This window comes from Mizuhopecten yessoensis, unplaced genomic scaffold, assembly GCF_002113885.1.
Source record: "Mizuhopecten yessoensis strain PY_sf001 unplaced genomic scaffold, ASM211388v2 scaffold8811, whole genome shotgun sequence".
In the NCBI taxonomy this organism is placed as follows: Eukaryota; Metazoa; Mollusca; class Bivalvia; order Pectinida; family Pectinidae; genus Mizuhopecten; species Mizuhopecten yessoensis.
In genome coordinates this window covers 709018-729068 of record NW_018407733.1, presented here as the reverse complement: position 1 = coordinate 729068, position 20051 = coordinate 709018, and the positions used below count along the sequence as shown (strand labels likewise).

General features: G+C 37.0%; 1 protein-coding gene across 2 annotated transcripts in view; it reads left to right on the top strand.

Annotated features, from left to right (window-relative positions):
* The first annotated feature begins 3211 nt into the window (after positions 1 to 3211).
* The window catches only part of LOC110456637 (TBC1 domain family member 2B-like), a 40640-nt gene continuing 23800 nt past the window's right edge, over positions 3212 to 20051 (top strand). For both annotated transcript variants that reach the window (XR_002463605.1, XM_021507476.1), the window contains exons 1-7: positions 3212 to 3628; positions 11093 to 11237; positions 13281 to 13407; positions 16236 to 16465; positions 16923 to 17050; positions 17421 to 17552; positions 17871 to 18120. Coding sequence is in view for 1 of the 2 variants with exons in the window: in XM_021507476.1 (XP_021363151.1) it covers positions 3219 to 3628; positions 11093 to 11237; positions 13281 to 13407; positions 16236 to 16465; positions 16923 to 17050; positions 17421 to 17552; positions 17871 to 18120 (1422 nt within the window). In the remaining variant the exon portion in view is untranslated. The remainder of the gene's footprint in view (positions 3629 to 11092; positions 11238 to 13280; positions 13408 to 16235; positions 16466 to 16922; positions 17051 to 17420; positions 17553 to 17870; positions 18121 to 20051) is intronic.

The window sequence follows — 20051 nt, the reverse complement described above, 5'->3', positions numbered from 1 at the left end:
GTTGGGAGAGATGAAATCTAGAAGCGTTCTTAATATGATTTAATAGGAAATTAGTGGAAGCAGGCATCGGTGCCTATATTAGTTAATGTGTAATACATTGCACATGGTAACAATAAGTTAACTAGTTCAGTAGTTAGTTTACTTATAAATAAGACGCTGACACGGCAATGTATGCTCTGTATGTAAGTTCTCAAGTTGTGCCTACTGGGGTATCCTCGGGTTACCGGTTTCCGCGCACTTAAGAAGCATCCGCGATTTCGTACTCATATTGGCAGAAAACTGTTGAAATTACGGAAGGCTGCCATAAACATGTACACAATCTACTAAAGGAAACAAAAAAATAGCAACATAAAACTGTATTTAAAAAAAATCAGAACAAACATTGTTTAGCAAATTTCTCCCGTCGGAAGTAGCCGTCATATGTTTCCGTGTGTCTACTTTGATTTAGTGTTCAAAGAAAGATAACTCGAATACAATAAAAAGAAATTCTCTACAATGACCTGCAAGAACAAAAGCTTCGTTTGGAATAAAAAATATATCTTTGATCGTCAAATTAATTATCAAAACAACTTTTTTTCAATTTCACCTTTTTAATTTATATTTCAAGATGTCAAATTGAACGAATTCATGGTTTTTTTAAAATTATTTATTATATCTATTTAGTTATAATATAGAATCTGTTATTTTTTGTTTTCTGCAGTTTTATATCGGTTTTGGTTAATGGTAAGTAATTTCTCATTTTGTTCTGTTTCAAATTGGTGAAAATTGGAAGTTCATTGCATTACAAGGTTTACGTTTCATTGAAAACACTGTTTATCGATATAAGAATGTCTCCTTGGCTCTTCGGAAGTGGAAAAAAATCGGCGAGGAGATGTGGCCTCATTTGCATACGACATTTTCGTACGTTTGTCAGACTACAAAAAAGACAGGTTCATGAATGAAATATATCGCCGTTTTTAAGGTATGGGTTCATTTTGAGCAAAATGAAAAGAGCATTAAGCAAAACTGCATGTATATGCGTGTTTTTTAATCAGTGATTAAATCTTATGTTTTCCGGACGAACTTCCGGTACAGTTTACAGACGATGGCCAAACGTCTAAAATATCCTTGTGTTTTGTCCAGCAGGTCACGTAGTTACGAGATATAGCTTGATAAAATGTCTGCGCGGAAATACATAACGCGCGGAAACTGGTGTCTAGACGATACCTTTTAGAGTGCAATTTAGCTTTCAGTAAAATTTATAGAAATGGGTCTCTTTGACTTTCTTATGTTTATCATCCTAAAATGACCATTGGAAATATCAGTCAAATGTAATCCAATAAGTCTTAAGATGTAAAAGAAAGAAAAAAAACACGAATCGCCGTTGCCGATCGTAGCGAGCTAGGCCATTTATATCCCACTGTTTGCAATTTTGTGTACCTCTAAAATCAATTTCAATTCCAGTTGTATGTATTCAGCGCAAAGTTTAAAGTATTTTCTTCAATGTTAAAGACTAAATAGGCCAGGTAAAAATTATCATCCCGTACTGCAAGACAGACATGCACTTTCTGAAGTCTTGTTCATCTTTAACCACACACATAACTTTAGGCTTACTGTGAGTTACAATAGCTTTAAAAAATAGTAAAATCCGCGACACTTTAATCGTTTCCTCAATGGGGTTTGATCAACCAGTCGTTATAATATTGATGAATCAAAATCAAACGGACCCAATTCCGGATTTCTTGGAAATACCTCGTAATTAAATATTTTCCCTGAAATATGATTTCCTCAAAAAGTAAATACCGTTCACACGGAACTGATCTTTATTCATTCATTCTTTATTACCTTAAACCTTGCGGTTTATCAGTACAGTGCATATATACAGTGCAAATTATACAGTACATATATATATATAAATAAGAGTACATAGAATACAATCTCCCGACCATGCATATACGATAAAATCCCAGAGAAAGTGTAGAGAGTGAATCCTTTAACCTGCAACAGTATTGCATCTCCTTTTTTGACATTGGTTTAGATATTTGGCTAAATTAGAAAGTTCTTTATTATTTCTTGTTGTCATCAAATCTAAAAAAAAATGCCATACTAGGTTTTTTATGATAATATTTTTTTAATGAAACGGTTTCTTAAATCAGTATAATGACACTTCAGTTTCGCCGATCTGTTTGTGGGAACCAGATACTGCTAATCATCAATAAAAGGAAACATTTTTTCGAAAAATAGTTTGCATTGAGTAAGTATATATGTTAGGCCGACTCGTATGACAGAATACCGGATTTTTTCACAGGTGTAAAGCACGTGTGGAATCTCGGTATGTTCTGCCGTCCGAGTGATTTTAATATAAATTGATTACATGACTGGAGGAACGACACCAAACACCGGTGTTCTACTGGACAGCGGTGCATTTTATATGTTATTTACGACCTGTCGGCCTCCTACTGTGTTTGTATCATAATGTCCGTATCACAACCTTACCTAAATATGTAAATTCTTATTATAAACAGCAGATAGTTACTTCCTTCTGCTGTAAGTAAACCTAACGGAAATTATGGTACATACCATGCACTAGCCTCATCTGTCAATACTTCTATAAATTATATCAGGGAGGGCCTTTAGAAATTTGCATATTTTACTAGTATCCTAATATAGAGTTTTGTGGAATTTCAAGAGTTTCGGCAGCTTATAGGGACGAGCATTATTTACATGTGTATTGGGTGTGGATAAAGTATGCAGACTGAGTTGGTGAGCCTCTTTTTTTTTATCGGAATATATTTAACGAAAATAATACACGAATTAGCGGTAACTGAATTCTGTATTAATAGTTTAAACCTGTTGAAATTCGGTTTAAAAGTGTTAAACATCTACTTATGGTGCAAAGCGGTATGTTCTAACAGGGACACAAAATAAAAGCCCATAATTAGTAGATTCTACAACGGAATTAGATTATCAAATTATCTATGTCCGTGATTCTTATCTACATATATATATATTACGTAATTTTAGGTTTCTGTGTAACCATTTCTTCCTGAATAAATTAGCTCATAATTAACATTGAATTTTCCTTTTAATTGTAATCCTTACACGATGTATTTAAGCTTTTTACGAGAAAACAGCATTATCGGACAGAAATGTACACATCTGGCTGCCCATTTGTCATTTTGAAATGACCCCTCTTGACCTTCTTCATCTGTCATAAGATATATAACTTCCGGGACAACATGGATCCGTCGGTGGGAGGACCCGGAGTAGACGACAGAAACGGTCAGTCGTCTGCTCCACATTCCTCTGATATTCCTGAACAGATTATATCAGACATGGATTCTTCGACGGACGCTGACAAATATGATACGAATGACAATGGCGCACAATCAGCCGCGGCTAGGGTGGGACAGAGCGAAAGTAGCTGTGTCAACCCGGAAGCGAAACTTTTCGGATGGTTGCAAATCCTCACACGTGGTATAATCAAAACAAACAGACAACGTTTCTGCGTGTTCGGAGATAGCACGTGCAAGCTATATATTTACCGTAATCAGCATGATTTTCTACCTTTGGATGAAATTGATATATCCAGGGCTTCTTTTCATTTTAACGCTGGAAATACTGGAAAGCCCGGGAGTTTTGAAATCAGGTACTGTACCCATACATGTATGATAGCTTACTAACATAGCTGGTGTTACATGCGCGTGCATAGTATTTAACAAAGAGTACAGATCGTTCTAATGAATGTTTATTTCTTATTATCAGATAAACAAACCACAGGACAATATTATATTTTTCTCAACATTCCTGAATTATAACATTGTAAGACATCTTCGTGTTCAAGATTATTCACTGATTATTCAAACCTTTTCTATTTGTCTTAAGTATTATACAGCAAAAATTGTAAGCATAATTTGTTAAAATATTTACACTTAAAAGATCTAGAGAACCAGTTAAACGAACAAAACAAAAAGAAAGATTTATATGTAGAAATTGCAAAACCTGTCGTTTTGTTAAAATGTATGATCAAAACTTTGTTAAAACTTTATCATTTCAAGTTTTATAAGTATCAGAGACAATTTTTTTTATTTATGGAATGCAACAATTAATTATATGATAATAAAAGTCTATCTGAATACTGAAATAGATGTATATAAATTTAAGCAATCCATAGGTATAGAACGCACATCGTGACGTGATATATACAGTAGAATATAAATTACCGATCAGATTTAAAATTGACTGTATAGAAAAAAAGGAGTGTATTTAGGACAATCTTGACTATTTTTTTCAGTGTTATAATGTAATGAATGCCAGTGATAACTTCTCATAATTCTTAAATCATGATATATTCTCATATTGATTAACAAGTTTTGTAATTATTGCATGGCGCTGAAATTAAGAACAACGATATAAAAAATATTAATTATCAAATTATGTTGAAAAAGGCCTTCTAGGAAAAATCTGAATTTAACATACAGATTTTCTCATTTTAGTAACATTATAATTGTTTACAATGACAAGTAATGGCTGCTGTAATTTGCGTTTCGGAAATCCTCTAACGATATCGTAGGCTGTAGCATTGATGAAATCAATGTTATCCAAATAGACTACCCAACACGGGTGCGCTTCGGTATGAGAAAGAGGCAGTTTCTTATCTCTGTAGTATATACGTCTCTTGGTAGAGAGAACTATGTAGGTATAATATTTGATTTCGCAAACATTTTTTTAAAGAATGGTTATAACAAATATGTATTGTAATTTTCCAAAAGGTAGGAAAGGCACAAAAAATAGAGTACTGTTCGGTTTCTACTGTAAGTCCCCAACCCTGTGCAATCTGCCCACTTAGTCCCTGTGATCAAAAGATGTTCTATTGTAAAGGTTGGAATCGTTCAATCTGTGCTTAAACATGTACCCCTCTAGGGTCCTTACATGTACCCCTCTAGGGTCCTTCTCAGAAGTGGCCCTACCCAACACTACAAAATTTGGTTAACATTACTTCACTGGTATGTTGGAGTAGTCTTTTAGAGATGTACTACCTGTTTCTTCTGTTGGGCCATGCCCCTTAACCCATCTTACATCTGTACACTGTTGGATCTCCTTGGTCCAGAGATCCTTTTCTATCACATATAAGGACTAAAAAACCCCATTACTCGTACTGAAGGAAGTCTTAAGATTGGTCCCTATTTCCACTATTGGGCCAGCCCCACTGCCCTAAAGGAGGCACATGTCCCTCTGTTTTACAATATTGACTTGGTACAGGGATCGATATTCCAAATATTAAAGGTAAATGTTCCTTTATCCTTTTTAATAAGAGATTGACTTTGTTTTTAATCATTTTCACCCATTTATCATCATCTTGTGAATACAAAACATGCCCCTTTAGCCCAGTAATCCAAATTAACTTAAGGTAGAGAGTCTCAATGCTGTATATGATATATAGTATCCTTAATGAGAGAGTACCTATTTTCTTCTTCTTTTTTAGCCCACCATCATCTGATGGTTGGCTATTCAAATCACCCTGCGTCCATGGTCCGTCCGTGGTCCGTGGTCCGTTGTCCGTGGTCCGTGTCCGTCCTTAAACAATTCTTGTTATCGGTATTTCTCAAGAAGTACCAAAGGGATCTTTCGCAAATTTTATCTATGTTCCCCTTGGTCCTTAGCTGTGCAGGGCAACTTTTGAGACGGATCGGATATACAACATGGCCGACAGCTAGGTGGCCGTCTCTGATTTTGATTGTGAAAGTTTGTTATCGCTATTTCTCGGGAAGTACCTGGGGGATCTTTTTCAAATTTGTTATGTAGGTTCCCCTTGGTCCTTAGCTGTTCAGGGCAACTTTTGAGACTGATCTGATAAACAACATGGCCGACAGGCAGCCATATTTGATTTTGATAGTGAAAGTTTGTTATCACTATTTCTTGGGAAGTACCAACAGGAACATTTTAGCCCACCATCATCTGATGGTGGGCTATTCAAATCACCCTGCGTCCGTGGTCCGTGGTCTGTCTGTCGTCCCTCCTTAAATAATTCTTGTTATCGGTATTTCTCAAGAAGTACCAAAGGGATCTTTCGCAAATTTTATATGTAGGTTCCCCTTGGTCCTTAGCTGTACAGGGCAACTTTTGAGACTGATCGGATAAACAACATGGCCGACAGGCAGCCATATTTGATTTTGATAGTGAAAGTTTGTTATCGCTATTTCTTGGGAAGTACCAAAGGGAACTTTTTAGCCCACCATCATCTGATGGTGGGCTATTCAAATCACCCTGCGTCCGTGGTCGGTCCGTGGTCCGTCCTTAAACAATTCTTGTTATCGGTATTTCTCAAGAAGTACCAGAGGGATCTTTCTTAAATTTTATATGTAGTTTCCCCTTGGTCCTTAGCTGTGCAGGGCAACTTTTGAGACTGATCGGATAAACAACATGGCCGACAGGCAGCCATATTTGATTTTGATAGTGAAAGTTTGTTATCGCTATTTCTCCGGAAGTAGTTGAGGGATCTTTTTAAAATTTTATATGTAGGTTCCCCTTGGTTATAATCTGTGCAGGGCAACTTTTGAGACTGATTGGATAAAAACAACATGGCCAACAGGCAACCATCTTGGATTTTGATAGTGTAGGTTTGTTACCACTATATTTCTCTGGAAGAACTACAGGGATCTTTCTTAAATTTTATATGTAGGTTCCCTTTGGTCTCTCGTTGTGCATATAATTGTCATATTTTGAGACTGATCATAAAAACAAAATGGATTAAAAGAAGAACTAAACAGATCTTTCTGCAATGATCGATTCTATTTCTTTCACATTAAGTACTGTACTAGTAAATATGTGAAATGACAAACTCACTTTGAAGGTTGGCTTTCATACACATCAGTATTAAGTTTAGATCAAAAGTTACCTCAAGGTGCATTTACTGTTAACATGACTCAATCAAACAGATTAGAGGAAAGAAGAGAAAAGATCGAACAGACAAAGAACTAATGAAGATGGTACAATGGTGGGCGCCAACAAGATCCCTCTGGGATCTCTTGTTTATTTCCTGACTTGGGAATTGCTTGCACATTTACTGTAGCGAAAACCATATGCAAAAGAAACAATTATAGGATAATTTCCTTTTTCACAATTATCTCAGCCACAAGGATTTGCTCCGAAGACATCTTGAATATAAAGAGGCAATCTATATATACTTTAATTGCTACCAGTCCAGATATTTGATACGTAATGTTAATGCTCACTGCAACATTACTGGGAACAATTTCAAATTAGTATGAATCCTATAAAACTCCCAGCAACCTAAACATTTCTTATGAAAAAAACAGGTGAAATAACATCATTTTAACAGGAAAATAACTTTTCAATGTCTGTCCACCATTACTAATAGAGTACTCCTATATCCCTTATTGGTGCCTACCTTTCCCACCAATTGACCACTTTTTACATCTATACAACTTTGAGTCTCCTAGGTCCAGTGATCCTGTATACCACATTATAAATGGTGTTAGTTGAAGATCTGAAGTGCAATACTGAGTATTTAATAAAATTCTTTATATTGTATGCTGAAGTGCTTTTAAATCCATCACTGCCTTCTTTCTTTCTTCGTACAAAGACACAGTCTTAAACGTTGCAAGACAAAATAAGACACTGCAAGACAGATAGATTTGATGCCATTGTAAAGAAATCTCTAAAAACTTATTCAATATTTAAAAATATCAGTCATGGAAAAATATAAAACTGAACATTTGTTACCCATATTATATTATCTTATCTGAATTCTTACCAGCTTCGATTATATTGATCACATAACTTTAAAAAAAAGTTAAGTTTGAATGTTACACTTGAGCTTTCCAAGTCACATTACCAGGTACACTCATTTGGGGCCTCGCTTGGAAATTGAGTAAGAGTTATCGCCCCAGAGTTCAAAGTGATGGAAGCAGATGGCATCGACTATGATTTAAGCAGATTGGCATTACCGTTGTTTGGTTTTGTCATTATGAAATATTCAATTTGCTTAGCCCTTGTCAAACTTAATTGATCAATCATGAGAAAACAAAAGTTATGTTTCCCTATTATAAGATTTGGACAATAAAGTTACGCAGGCCGAAAAAACGTTTTTGCTCTCCTAATTACAACATTGAACATACCTGAAGCAATCACACTCCCTAATGGTGAAGGCTGAGGGGAATGTGACTGCTGGCCCTGGTGATACCTGAAGCAATCACACTCCCTAATAGTGAAGGCTGAGGGGAATGTGACTGCTGGCCCTGGTGATACCTGAAGCAATCACACTCCCTAATGGTGAAGGCTGAGGGGAATGTGACTGCTGGCCCTGGTGATACCTGAAGCAATCACACTCCCTAATGGTGAAGGCTGAGGGGAATGTGACTGCTGGCCCTGGTGATACCTGAAGCAATCACACTCCCTAATGGTGAAGGCTGAGGGGAATGTGACTGCTGGCCCTGGTGATACCTGAAGCAATCACACTCCCTAATGGTGAAGGCTGAGGGGAATGTGACTGCTGGCCCTGGTGATACCTGAAACAATCACACTCCCTAATGGTGAAGGCTGAGGGGAATGTGACTGCTGGCCCTGGTGATACCTGAAGCAATCACACTCCCTAATGGTGAAGGCTGAGGGGAATGTGACTGCTGGCCCTGGTGATACCTGAAACAATCACACTCCCTAATGGTGAAGGCTGAGGGGAATGTGACTGCTGGCCCTGGTGATACCTGAAGCAATCACACTCCCTAATGGTGAAGGCTGAGGGGAATGTGACTGCTGGCCCTGGTGATACCTGAAACAATCACACTCCCTAATGGTGAAGGCTGAGGGGAATGTGACTGCTGGCCCTGGTGATACCTGAAGCAATCACACTCCCTAATGGTGAAGGCTGAGGGGAATGTGACTGCTGGCCCTGGTGATACCTGAAACAATCACACTCCCTAATGGTGAAGGCTGAGGGGAATGTGACTGCTGGCCCTGGTGATACCTGAAACAATCACACTCCCTAATGGTGAAGGCTGAGGGGAATGTGACTGCTGGCCCTGGTGATACCTGAAGCAATCACACTCCCTAATGGTGAAGGCTGAGGGGAATGTGACTGCTGGCCCTGGTGATACCTGAAACAATCACACTCCCTAATGGTGAAGGCTGAGGGGAATGTGACTGCTGGCCCTGGTGATACCTGAAACAATCACACTCCCTAATGGTGAAGGCTGAGGGGAATGTGACTGCTGGCCCTGGTGATACCTGAAGCAATCACACTCCCTAATGGTGAAGGCTGAGGGGAATGTGACTGCTGGCCCTGGTGATAACTGAAGCAATCACACTCCCTAATGGTGAAGGCTGAGGGGAATGTGACTACTGGTCCTGGTGATTACTGAAGCAATCACACTCCCTAATGGTGAAGGCTGAGGGGAATGTGACTGCTGGCCCTGGTGATAACTGAAACAATCACACTCCCAAAATTTGAAAAATATTGTCATGGGAGCACCTCATGTCTGGAGACACAATGTTTTGTCAACCCGGCCCACATGGGACTGTAAGACATATGGTGATTTGAACATCAGCATTAACCAAGTGGTGCAATTCAATACAAAAAGTTTGTGAATAGAAAGGATGAATAGCATGATCCCATAAACCTTGGTTAGCCAGTCAAATCAAAAAGGCTAAAGGGAAGAAAACATTAAAATGTAAATCCTGATGAAATCAATCTGTTTATGTGTGACTAAAACCCCCGGCAATGATCTGATGATGTGTGTATACTTCCTTGTTTGTTTGTAAATCCGCTGGGTACAAAACATTGATGTAATTGCTAGCTTTCTTGTTTAAATATCTCACATTAAAATGTGCCTATAACAGGTGGTGTGTATAACAATGCTTTGATCCCCCAGATATACAGCATCTATCTTTAACTGCAGGAAGATGTTACTAACAATATGACAAAAACGAAATTTTAAATAAAACAATTCATAATATTACTGACTGAAGGAAGACAATATTCTAGAAAAGTTCATACATGGTTTAATTAAACATTTTCTTCATATTAAAATTGACTCCCGAGGAAGAAAAATACTGATCCGATTGCGATTTATAATACAACTAAATGTCACTGATCCTCTCGTCCTCCAAAGTAGGGTATGGTATACAATACTCAATTGATATACACCTAAAAAACCAGAGGGTGTTATGATATTGTGCTGCCCATCTGTCAACTAGCCCAAACTTTCTAACCAGATGTTTTGAGGAAGATGCATATGATGAGAATCATATTCAGATTTGCATATTGTAAAAATAAATTGCTTTGTTAAATTTTATGATAGGCCTTGCATTTCTTATTCCTTTCCCTGCAAGTTTGAACCTTATGATCATTTAAAAAAAAAATGCAAAGGGAGGCAATCCATATAACAAATATTTAAGAAGAAATTGCCTGATTCCTTGATGATAAGTGAAGTTTAGTATGTTTTATGTCCAAAATATAATCAAACTTTCCAGAGTAATAAATGATATTAAGTTTCCTCTTTTTACATATCGTACATTGTATATATGCTTTCTTAAAAGAATGCACTAGAAGGCTTTTACACGTGACACTTTGTACTTTATTAAAACAAAACAGACATTAACAACTAAAAAAGGAAAACACATAACCCCAGAAATTCCTGTAAAAAACTTTGTTTTTTAACATCAGAATTATTTACAATAAAATGAACACAGTATCCTTCAGTTGCCAGTGACATATCTTTCCCTTTCACCAAAACATGGCGTTTGTGGGCATACAATGCTTACTATGGGAGGCTCTTGTTTGTTCTTTTCTTAGTTTTCTATATTTAAAATTTTATCAACATCACATTTGTTGTAAAAGGTCAAGGTCACAAATCTACCTGCACTTCACTACTTGAAACTTTACGAAGTTGAGACAAAATTACTTTTAAGTTCATTTTTACCTAAATTTTCATGGATTAGAAATTGTTGACTTATGACTTGTGTAACTTTATCAAGAAAAATCTCTATTTAATCTCCATAGATACACAGAATTGAAGATTTGCACCAAAAGTCCTACATATGATTTTATTTACATTATGAAATCGCCTAACAAACAACATTATATGTAAATCAGGTCTGGAGGGAAGGAGCACCTCCTGGATGCCTCTGACAGGCACTCGATGATGTACTGGCTACAGGAACTGCAGAAACGGCGCAGACTTTATAACATGGCAAGAAATTCCCTGTCGCGCGACAGACTGGGCCAGTGGAACGTCAGGGTGAGTAATTACGGACAATTTATACATCTAACTATCATCAACTGATATGTTTGATTCATTTGTACAGTTTCATGTTTTAAGAGTACTGTAAAACCTACTTATGCAACCACCTCCTTTAAGAGACCACTGTGTTAAAAGATCACTTTCATGGTTAATAAATGAATTGTTTTCATAATGAAATGAACCTAATAATTAAGAGATCACCTGCATTACTTGACCACATTTTGACTTCTCAAGATTTAACTACCTTGTACTCCCCTGTATGCAGAATGCAACATTTTATCAGCCGACCTATGTTTTTTTAAGTAGATTCTGATCATTTTTACTAATCCTGGCGTAAAAAAAACCCTACAATGTACTAGATCCAGATGTCCAACTAGTTGTACACTCCAGCTTTTCCAGCAAAATTTTGGCATTATCCAGGGGTTTGGTGATACATTGTATATTGAGGAATACATCAGGATGTTTTCTGAGGGCTTTTTGGGGCTGATAGTGGGCCCAATTCCCAATTGAAATTGTTCTGTATTTTTGCCTTATTCCCATAATTTTCAGTTTACTCCTTAAAATTCCTACCCAAAGGGTCGTTTTATTCCCAATTTGAGAACAAATGGGCCAATCCCCATTTATGTAAAAAAATGTGCTGTACATGCGAAGGAATTAATAAGAAAAAGAAAATGGGACATTGATGTATTTTGGTGGTTAAAAGCAAGGTACAATTTAGTAAATAAAAAGACGGGCATTTTATTAAGGTTTTACTGTATTTGTCTTTCCACTGCAGCTGCACAAGCAGCAAAAGTAAATAGTACACAGCGAAAGTTTCATTTGATAATTTAAGAGTATATGAATGGACTGTACTTATAGGCTGTACCTGTTGGAGTGATGTATATTTGTGGTCACTAAGCGGTAAAACTTGTAAATGATTGTAAGTGATGTGAGTCACACACAAGAGCTGCTACAATTAAGCCTCAGTTTGACTGCTTTTGATTGGTGAATATCCTCGTCCTCCTTATGTTACGACATGTGCCTATATGTAAGATCCAGGGCTGGAACTATATATCAATCCTTATGGGAAACATAGTTTGGTTGGTGTTACATGTATTATATAGTGACTCCTGTATCGTATATATATATTTAATAATTATTGATTAAAAGAACAAGATGAATAATTTTGTTACACTCAATTATTTAAGTCAAGATTTCTTTCAACATATTGCACACTGACAATGAATTTTGATAAATACACATTGTTTATATTAAGTTCCAAGTTCACTAATTCTCTTCTTGTCATGTCAAGTAGTGAATGTAATGTGCCATGTTACTTGCTTGCCTGAAAGACGTTACCAAGTAACAAGTTGAAATGGAAGATAACTGGACTTTTGCAGGCTCTGATACAGGCACCCTGTTAGGGCCAATGTTACAGTAAATGTTCTAAGAAAGCAATACTTTGTAATATATGGCTATACACTTTCTTAACTCATTCACCCCTGAAATTTCATAATGAACTATTCCAACCTTTGAATTGGAAGAGTTCAAATGCGTCTTTAGGGGTGAATGAATAAAAATATCAGAGTCATAATACACAGCCCTAGTGATATTTTACTGTGCATTTCTCCCTACATAAAAGTAGTATGCTACGGTAATAAATATTATTGTCCTAAATTAAAGGTTGATGCTATGTCCCAGGGTATAGCTTATTTTACCAGGCTGTAGTTGTCAATAGAACACAGTACAGTAAAACCTTGATATTTTGTTTTATTTGCCACCTTGCCTACCATTAGCATAATTTAAGGCCCCCTTTTCCTTTTTTACTTCACAATTTCCTCATGTCTACCTCAATATATTGCCAAATAGTTTTATAATGCTAAAGGTTTGCTGATATATGGTGGTAATAGCACAAATTTTTCTGTATCAAAGTTATAAAATTAAATTTTTCTTCTCTTCATTTACAGCATCGGCCACTGCATCAAATATTTTTTCACCTGATATCAAAAAATAATTCTTTTGACTTCATATTTACATTTGTGCTTGAAAATATATTGACAGAGAACGCAGGGCAACATTAGTGGGCTGGTTTCCAGGAAGGATGATATCAACATGGAGGTAGAGATTGGACAGAGTGATTTCCCTTTCATCAAAGCACCGGCGAGTCTGCTGCTCGGACCACCGGAGGGTACTACTACTAATTCTCTCTGGTCATTTACTAACCTCAAGTCTGAACTACAGAATGCCTTTTCTAACATAAAAGGGCCAGTGTCATTAGGTTTGTAGTGTACTATATATTATCTGTGTGACGACACCTGCTGCAGTCCTGTCTGACATGGCACAATGTCCAGCTCACGTATGTACCCGTGTTACACCAGCTGTAACGGCACACCACTACTACACCAGATATCACAGCACACAATTCCTGTTGGATGTTAAGAGGGGCTGACCACATTTTAGTTTTCTATTAATCATTCATATTGTCCCGTATTTGACAGATCTTTTGCACTGGTCTATTTTCGAAATGATGTTTTCTTCTCTTCTACATCTTTTGAACATTTTTAGGTCACCTGAGACAAAGTCTCAAGTGGTCCCAAAACCCCTGAACCAATTTCAATGAAATTTTGCAGGGACCTTCCATGGACAAAAGTCAACAATAATGGTGGCCGGTTTAGTCCCAGGCCCCCAGGGGCATGAGGGGCGGGGCCAAAAAGGGTCAAATTGGCTAAAATTTCAAAAATCTTCTTCTCAAGACCCAGATATGGTAGAATCAAATACTCTTCATAGATGGAAGGGTCTTAAGGTGCTTTACCAAAATTGTGAATTTCTTGACCCTGGCGTCTCATGTTTCCCTCTGGAGAGGGGGTAAACTTTACTATAGTTTATATAGGGAAATCACATTTTGGACCAACATTTGTTTAATTGCCATTGGAAGTAATTCAATTTGGGTTAGCATTATCAGTATTAGGTAGCAGTTTGATAATAAGCACATATGCGCCCTGACTGACCCCCAGGGGCTGATGGGTGGGGCCAAAACGGGACAAATTGACTAAAATTTCAAAAATCTTCTTCTCCAAAACCCCTCAACTAATTTCAATGAAATTTAGCAGGGACCTTCCAAGGACAAAGGTCAACAAAAATAGTGGCCGGTTTAGTCCCAAGCCCCCAGGGGCCTGAGGGGCAGGGCCAGAAAGGGTCAAATTGACTAAAATTTCAAAAATCTTCTTCTCAAGACCCAGATATGGTAGAATCAAATACTCTTCATAGATGGAAGGGTCTTAAGGTGCTTTACCAAAATTGTGAATTTCTTGACCCTGGGGTCTCATGTTTCCCCCTGGGGAGGGGGTAAACTTTACTATAGTTTATATAGGGAAATCACATTTTGGACCAACATTTGTTTAATTTCCATTGGAAGTAATTCAATTTGGGTAAGCATTATCAGTATTAGGTAGCAGTTTGATAATAAGCACATTTGCGCCCTGACTGACCCCCAGGGGTTGATGGGTGGGGCCAAAAAGGGTCGAATTTACTGAAATTTCAAAAATCTTCTTCTCAAGACCCAGATATGGTAGAATCAAATACTCTTCATAGATGGAAGGGTCTTAAGGTTTATGACCCTAGGGTCTCACGTTTACCCCCTGGGAAAGGAGGGGGTGGGGTGGGGGTGGGGGGCAAAATTTATTATGGTTTATAATGGCAAATGATACTTTGAATATTACATGTTAATAACTTGATTGGAATTATAACCTTGAGTTGACAGTTTGATACTTTGAAAATTGTGAGCCAGCCCTACCCCCAAGGGCTGTAGGGTGGGGCTCAAAGGAGTCATTGTGCTAAAATTTCTTCATTTTCCTTGTTTAGAATCAGTGGTGCTAGTTTCAAATACTTTTCAGTCTAAAATCTGTATGCTAGATATTGAATAAGGTGGTTTTATTGTTTTTTTTATCACTTTGAATAATATTTCTGTTCATGTTGAAAACAAAATCAACTCTCTGTATAAATATATCAGGTGACCGTTAAGGCCCATGGGCCTCTTGTTTATGGCTAAACACCTATCTTGAGGAATGTTTTATGGATCAACAGAAATTGGCTTACATATGATCTGCAAATTATCCCCTGACTTTTCTATGCCTATTCAAAAAGAGAAACAGAGTTGTATACATCATTACTCTCTCATTGGTTTTCTTTTTGTTTCCATTAGTACATGTAATGGTTAAGTAAAGCACTCTGTACAGTTAAACCTCAATATAATGCCCTTCTTTCCTTTTGCCACTTTGCTAACCGCCCACATTTTTCAAGGGAGCTTTTTCTCTTTTTCTTAAGAGTTCCTTTATGAGTCTCCCTTGATTGATTGCAAAATCCCTTTATAATGATGAAACTTCTCTGGACAAATGATGGCAATATAATTAACTCTACTTAGTATTTTACAATAAAACCTGATTTTATGACACTGTAATGTTTGTTATGATAGACTTGTTCCTGTCCTATACCTTTGCTTTGCCATTCACCACACTGTCATATCACATCAAATTATTCTGTCTCCCTTGATGTTGGTAAGGTGAAAATTCACAGCATTGTAAAGACTTGATATGATGCCACCTGTTTTATTTATCACCTTGCATACTGCAAAATATTTCAAGGTCTCATTTTCATTTTATTTTTTAAACATTTGGCTCTTTATATATCGCCAAACTCCCTTATAACACCAAAATTTCTCTGTATAAGCATTGGCAATATAACAAGGTTTTACTCTGTTTGTACAATGAATAAGCGCATATCTGATGATAAGCCCACCCATGTCAATGTACAAATAAAAACGTGGAGGATACTTAACAACACAGGGTGTTTATAAGATCAGATATGGTAATACAAACATAACGACACAGGGTGTTTATAAGATCAGATATGGTAATACAAACATAACGGCACAGGGTGTTTATAAGATCAGATATGGTATAATACAAACATGTTGCTGTACCAGTCGATAAATAAGAATTCAACGTACTTGTGTTACAGATAACACCATTCCCAGAAAACAGTCTGAGAGCTCCTCCCCGTCCCCTAGCCAAGAAGAACTAGTGACTCCCGATGGATCTACTCCTGCCCTCAGACATGCTCACATATCCGCCGTCAAACCGGGGGGTAAAGTTGGCAAATTCAAGACAGCATTTGGGAAAGTGTTGAGTAGGAAGTCTGTGATAAGTGACGAGGAAACAGCACCCAGCATCTGTAACAGGTGTAAACTGGTAAGTCTATTATCAGTGGGGGACAATAGATTGCTTTGCAGTACTTTACGTTGTTAAAAGGGGATTGCAGATCTGAAGAATAAATGTAAGCATTAACATTTTTAAGTTTTTGAATGAAATAAGCATACTGTTGCTTCGATGGCAATGCATAAAAAGTAACCTGAATAAATTGACCTCATGTTGATTGAAATGCCTTTTTCAGCATTTTTCAACACAAATTCATGAGTAAGTTTGCTTGATATGAATGTACAATATTTTGGTATCTGACACCTGATGTAATCATCCTAACAAACAAACAGACCTACCTCACCTCATCAATGATGATAACATAAAACCTTTTATTTAAGAATGTTCCTAGAGGCGTAAACTTCTGTAATACCAAGGCTTGTGTCACCTTGTCTTGTTAGTGTAAGGTTTAAAGAAGTAACATACACATAAAAAGGTTTGGTTATGACAGCTCCAGAAACAGCTGAGCAACGCCCAGCAGGACCAGCAGGCTACGGAGGAGGAGTTACAGGCAAATAGGGAGATTGTCCGTCTGCTGCAGAAAGAGTTGGATTCCATCACCAAGGAAATGGAAACAAGGTAAAAAGTTAACAAATACAGCCTAATCAGTTCCCTTGGTGACATTTTTTCAGTTATTTTATTCCATTATTTTGATTATTCCAATGTTATTGTAAGTATGAATGTGAAAAACATTACTTACACACCACATGAGCGGCCGTAGCGAAGTGATGGCTGTTCATTTGAAGTGTGTAAGTAAATTTTTCCCAATTCATACTCGCATAGAACACTAGAAAAATCCAAATTCAATCCCTATAATTCCCAGTCACTATCAATGGGAAGGAAAACAAAAAACTTCATTCAAATTATGAACTTTTTTCATGCATTCATTACAAACCGATTTTGTGTTTATACTGTGTATCTTCACTTGTACATGTATGTGATTGTTTAGATTCCAGATGAGTACACAAGATAGAGAGGGGTTCCAGGGAATGCTGAAGGAACGAGACAAACACATTATAGAACTCAAGTTTGGTCTGTCCTCCATGAAGGAAGAGAAGGAGTTATTAGCTCAACAACTCAGGTTTATATATCTTTGTTAAATTCCTAATACATATGTACCTCTATTGGTAAATGAGTCATTAATCAAAGTTACCTGGATTTTCTAATCTCAGGTCATCATTTCACCATATAGACCCTTACTTTGGTAATTAAATATATAAGCTTGGATACAATGAGTTGTGAGATGAAATAATATACATGTATAAGAAGTTTGCTTTTTACCAAATTCTTCTTATTATAACGATTTTTGTGTGTGATTATACACAAAACAAATCAAATTGAATAATTTGTTAAATAGTTAGAGAGGCCTGTTTGAAAAGCTGATCTTTTTGACATCTAGGGCAAAAACAGGAAACTTATGCAGCATCCAGGACCAATTAAAGATGTTCGAAGATATGCTAGCTGCCAAAGACGAGACTATCATCAAACTTACGAACAACCTTTCTGAAGCTGAGAAAAAGGTGGCCGACGGAAAGGCCAATGGTTTTGTAGACGTCTCTGAAGCAACGACAGTACCACCATTAGATTCACTCATATCCAACTCCACACCAGGACCTGTATCAGACACAAGGGAAATACAGAGACTCAAGGTAACTGTTGGAAAGGCTACCTGGTGAATACTAGAACACAAGGTAACAATTCGAAAATCTACCTGGTAAATACTAGAACACAAGGTAACAGTTAGAAAAGCTAAATAATAGAACACAAGGTAACAGTTAAAAAAGCTAAATACTAGAACACAAGGTAACAGTTAGAAAAGCTACCTGGTAAATACTAGAACACAAGGTAATAATTTGACCTGGTAAATACTAGAACACACGGTAACCATTAGAAAAGCAACCTGGTAACTACTAGAACACAAGGTAACCGTTAGAAAAAGTAAATACTAGAACACAAGTTAACCATTAGAAAAGCAACCTGGTAACTACTAGAACACAAGGTAACCGTTAGAAAAAGTAAATACTAGAACACAAGTTAACCATTAGAAAAGCAACCTGGTAAATACTAGAACACAAGGTAACAGTTTGAAAAGCTATCTGGTAAATACTAGAACTCAAGGTAACAGTTAGAAAAGCTACCTGGTAAATACTAGAACACAAGGTAACAATTTGACCTGGTAAATACTAGAACACAAGGTAACAGTTTGAAAAGCTACCTGGTAAATACTAGAACACAAGGTAACAGTTTGAAAAGCTATCGGGTAAATACTAGAACGCAAGGTAACAGTTAGAAAAGCTACCTTGTAAATCCAAGAACACAAGGTAACAGTTATAAAAGCTACCTGGTAAATTCTAGAACACAAGGTAACAATTTGACCTGGAAAATACTAGAACACAAGGCAACAGTTTGAAAAGCTACCTGGTAAATACTAGAACACAAGTTAACCATTAGAAAAGCAACCTGGGAAATACTAGAACACAAGGTAACAATTAGACAAGGTAAATACTAGAACACAAGGTAATAATTTGACCTGGTAAATACTAGAACACAATGTAACAGTTAGAAAAGCAACCTGGCAAGTACTAGAACACAAGGTAACTGTTAGCAAAGCAACCTGGTAAATACTAGAACACAAGGTAACAATTAGACAAGGTAAATACTAGAACACAAGGTAACAGTTTGAAAAGCAACCTGGTTAATACTAGAACACAATGTAACAGTTTGAAAAGCAACCTGGTTAATACTAGAACACAAGGTAACAGTTAGAAAAGCTACCTGGTGAATACTAGAACACAAGGTAACCGTTAGAAAAAGTAACTACTAGAACACAAGTTAACAGTTGGAAAAGCAACCTGGTAAATACTAGAACACAAGGTAACTGTTAGAAAAAGTAAATACTAGAACACAAGGTAACAGTTAGAAAAGCTACCTGGTCAATACTAGAACACAAGGTAACAGTTTGAAAAGATACCTGGTAAATACTAGAACACAAGGTAACAGTTTGAAAAGCTACCTGGTAAATACTAGTAACCGTTAGAAAAAGTAAATACTAAAACACAAGATAAAGTTAGATAGGTTAGATGCTAGAACAAATTAAGGTACAGTAAGAATTCCTTGGACAACTCCTGATAGACAGGATCTGTTAATAATTATTTTTGACTAATTTAAAGTTTTTTAGCCAACCATCATCTGATGGTGGGCTATTCAAATCACCCTGCGTCCGTGGTCCGTGGTCCGTCCATTGTCCGTCGTCCGTCATCCGCCCGTAAACAATTCTTGTTATTGGTATTTCTCAAGAAGTACAAAAGGGATCTTTCTCAAATTTTATATGCAGGTTCCCCTTGGTCCTTAACTGTGCAGGGCAACTTTTGAGACTGATCGGATAAACAACATGGCCGACAGGCAGCCATCTTGGATTTTGATATTGAAAGTTTGTTATCGCTATTTCTGGGGAAGTACTAGAGGGATCTTTCTCAAATTTTATATGTAGGTTCCCCTTGGTCCTTAGCTGTGCAGGGCAACTTTTGAGACTGATCAGATAAACAACATGGCCGACAGGCAGCCATCTTGGATTTTGATA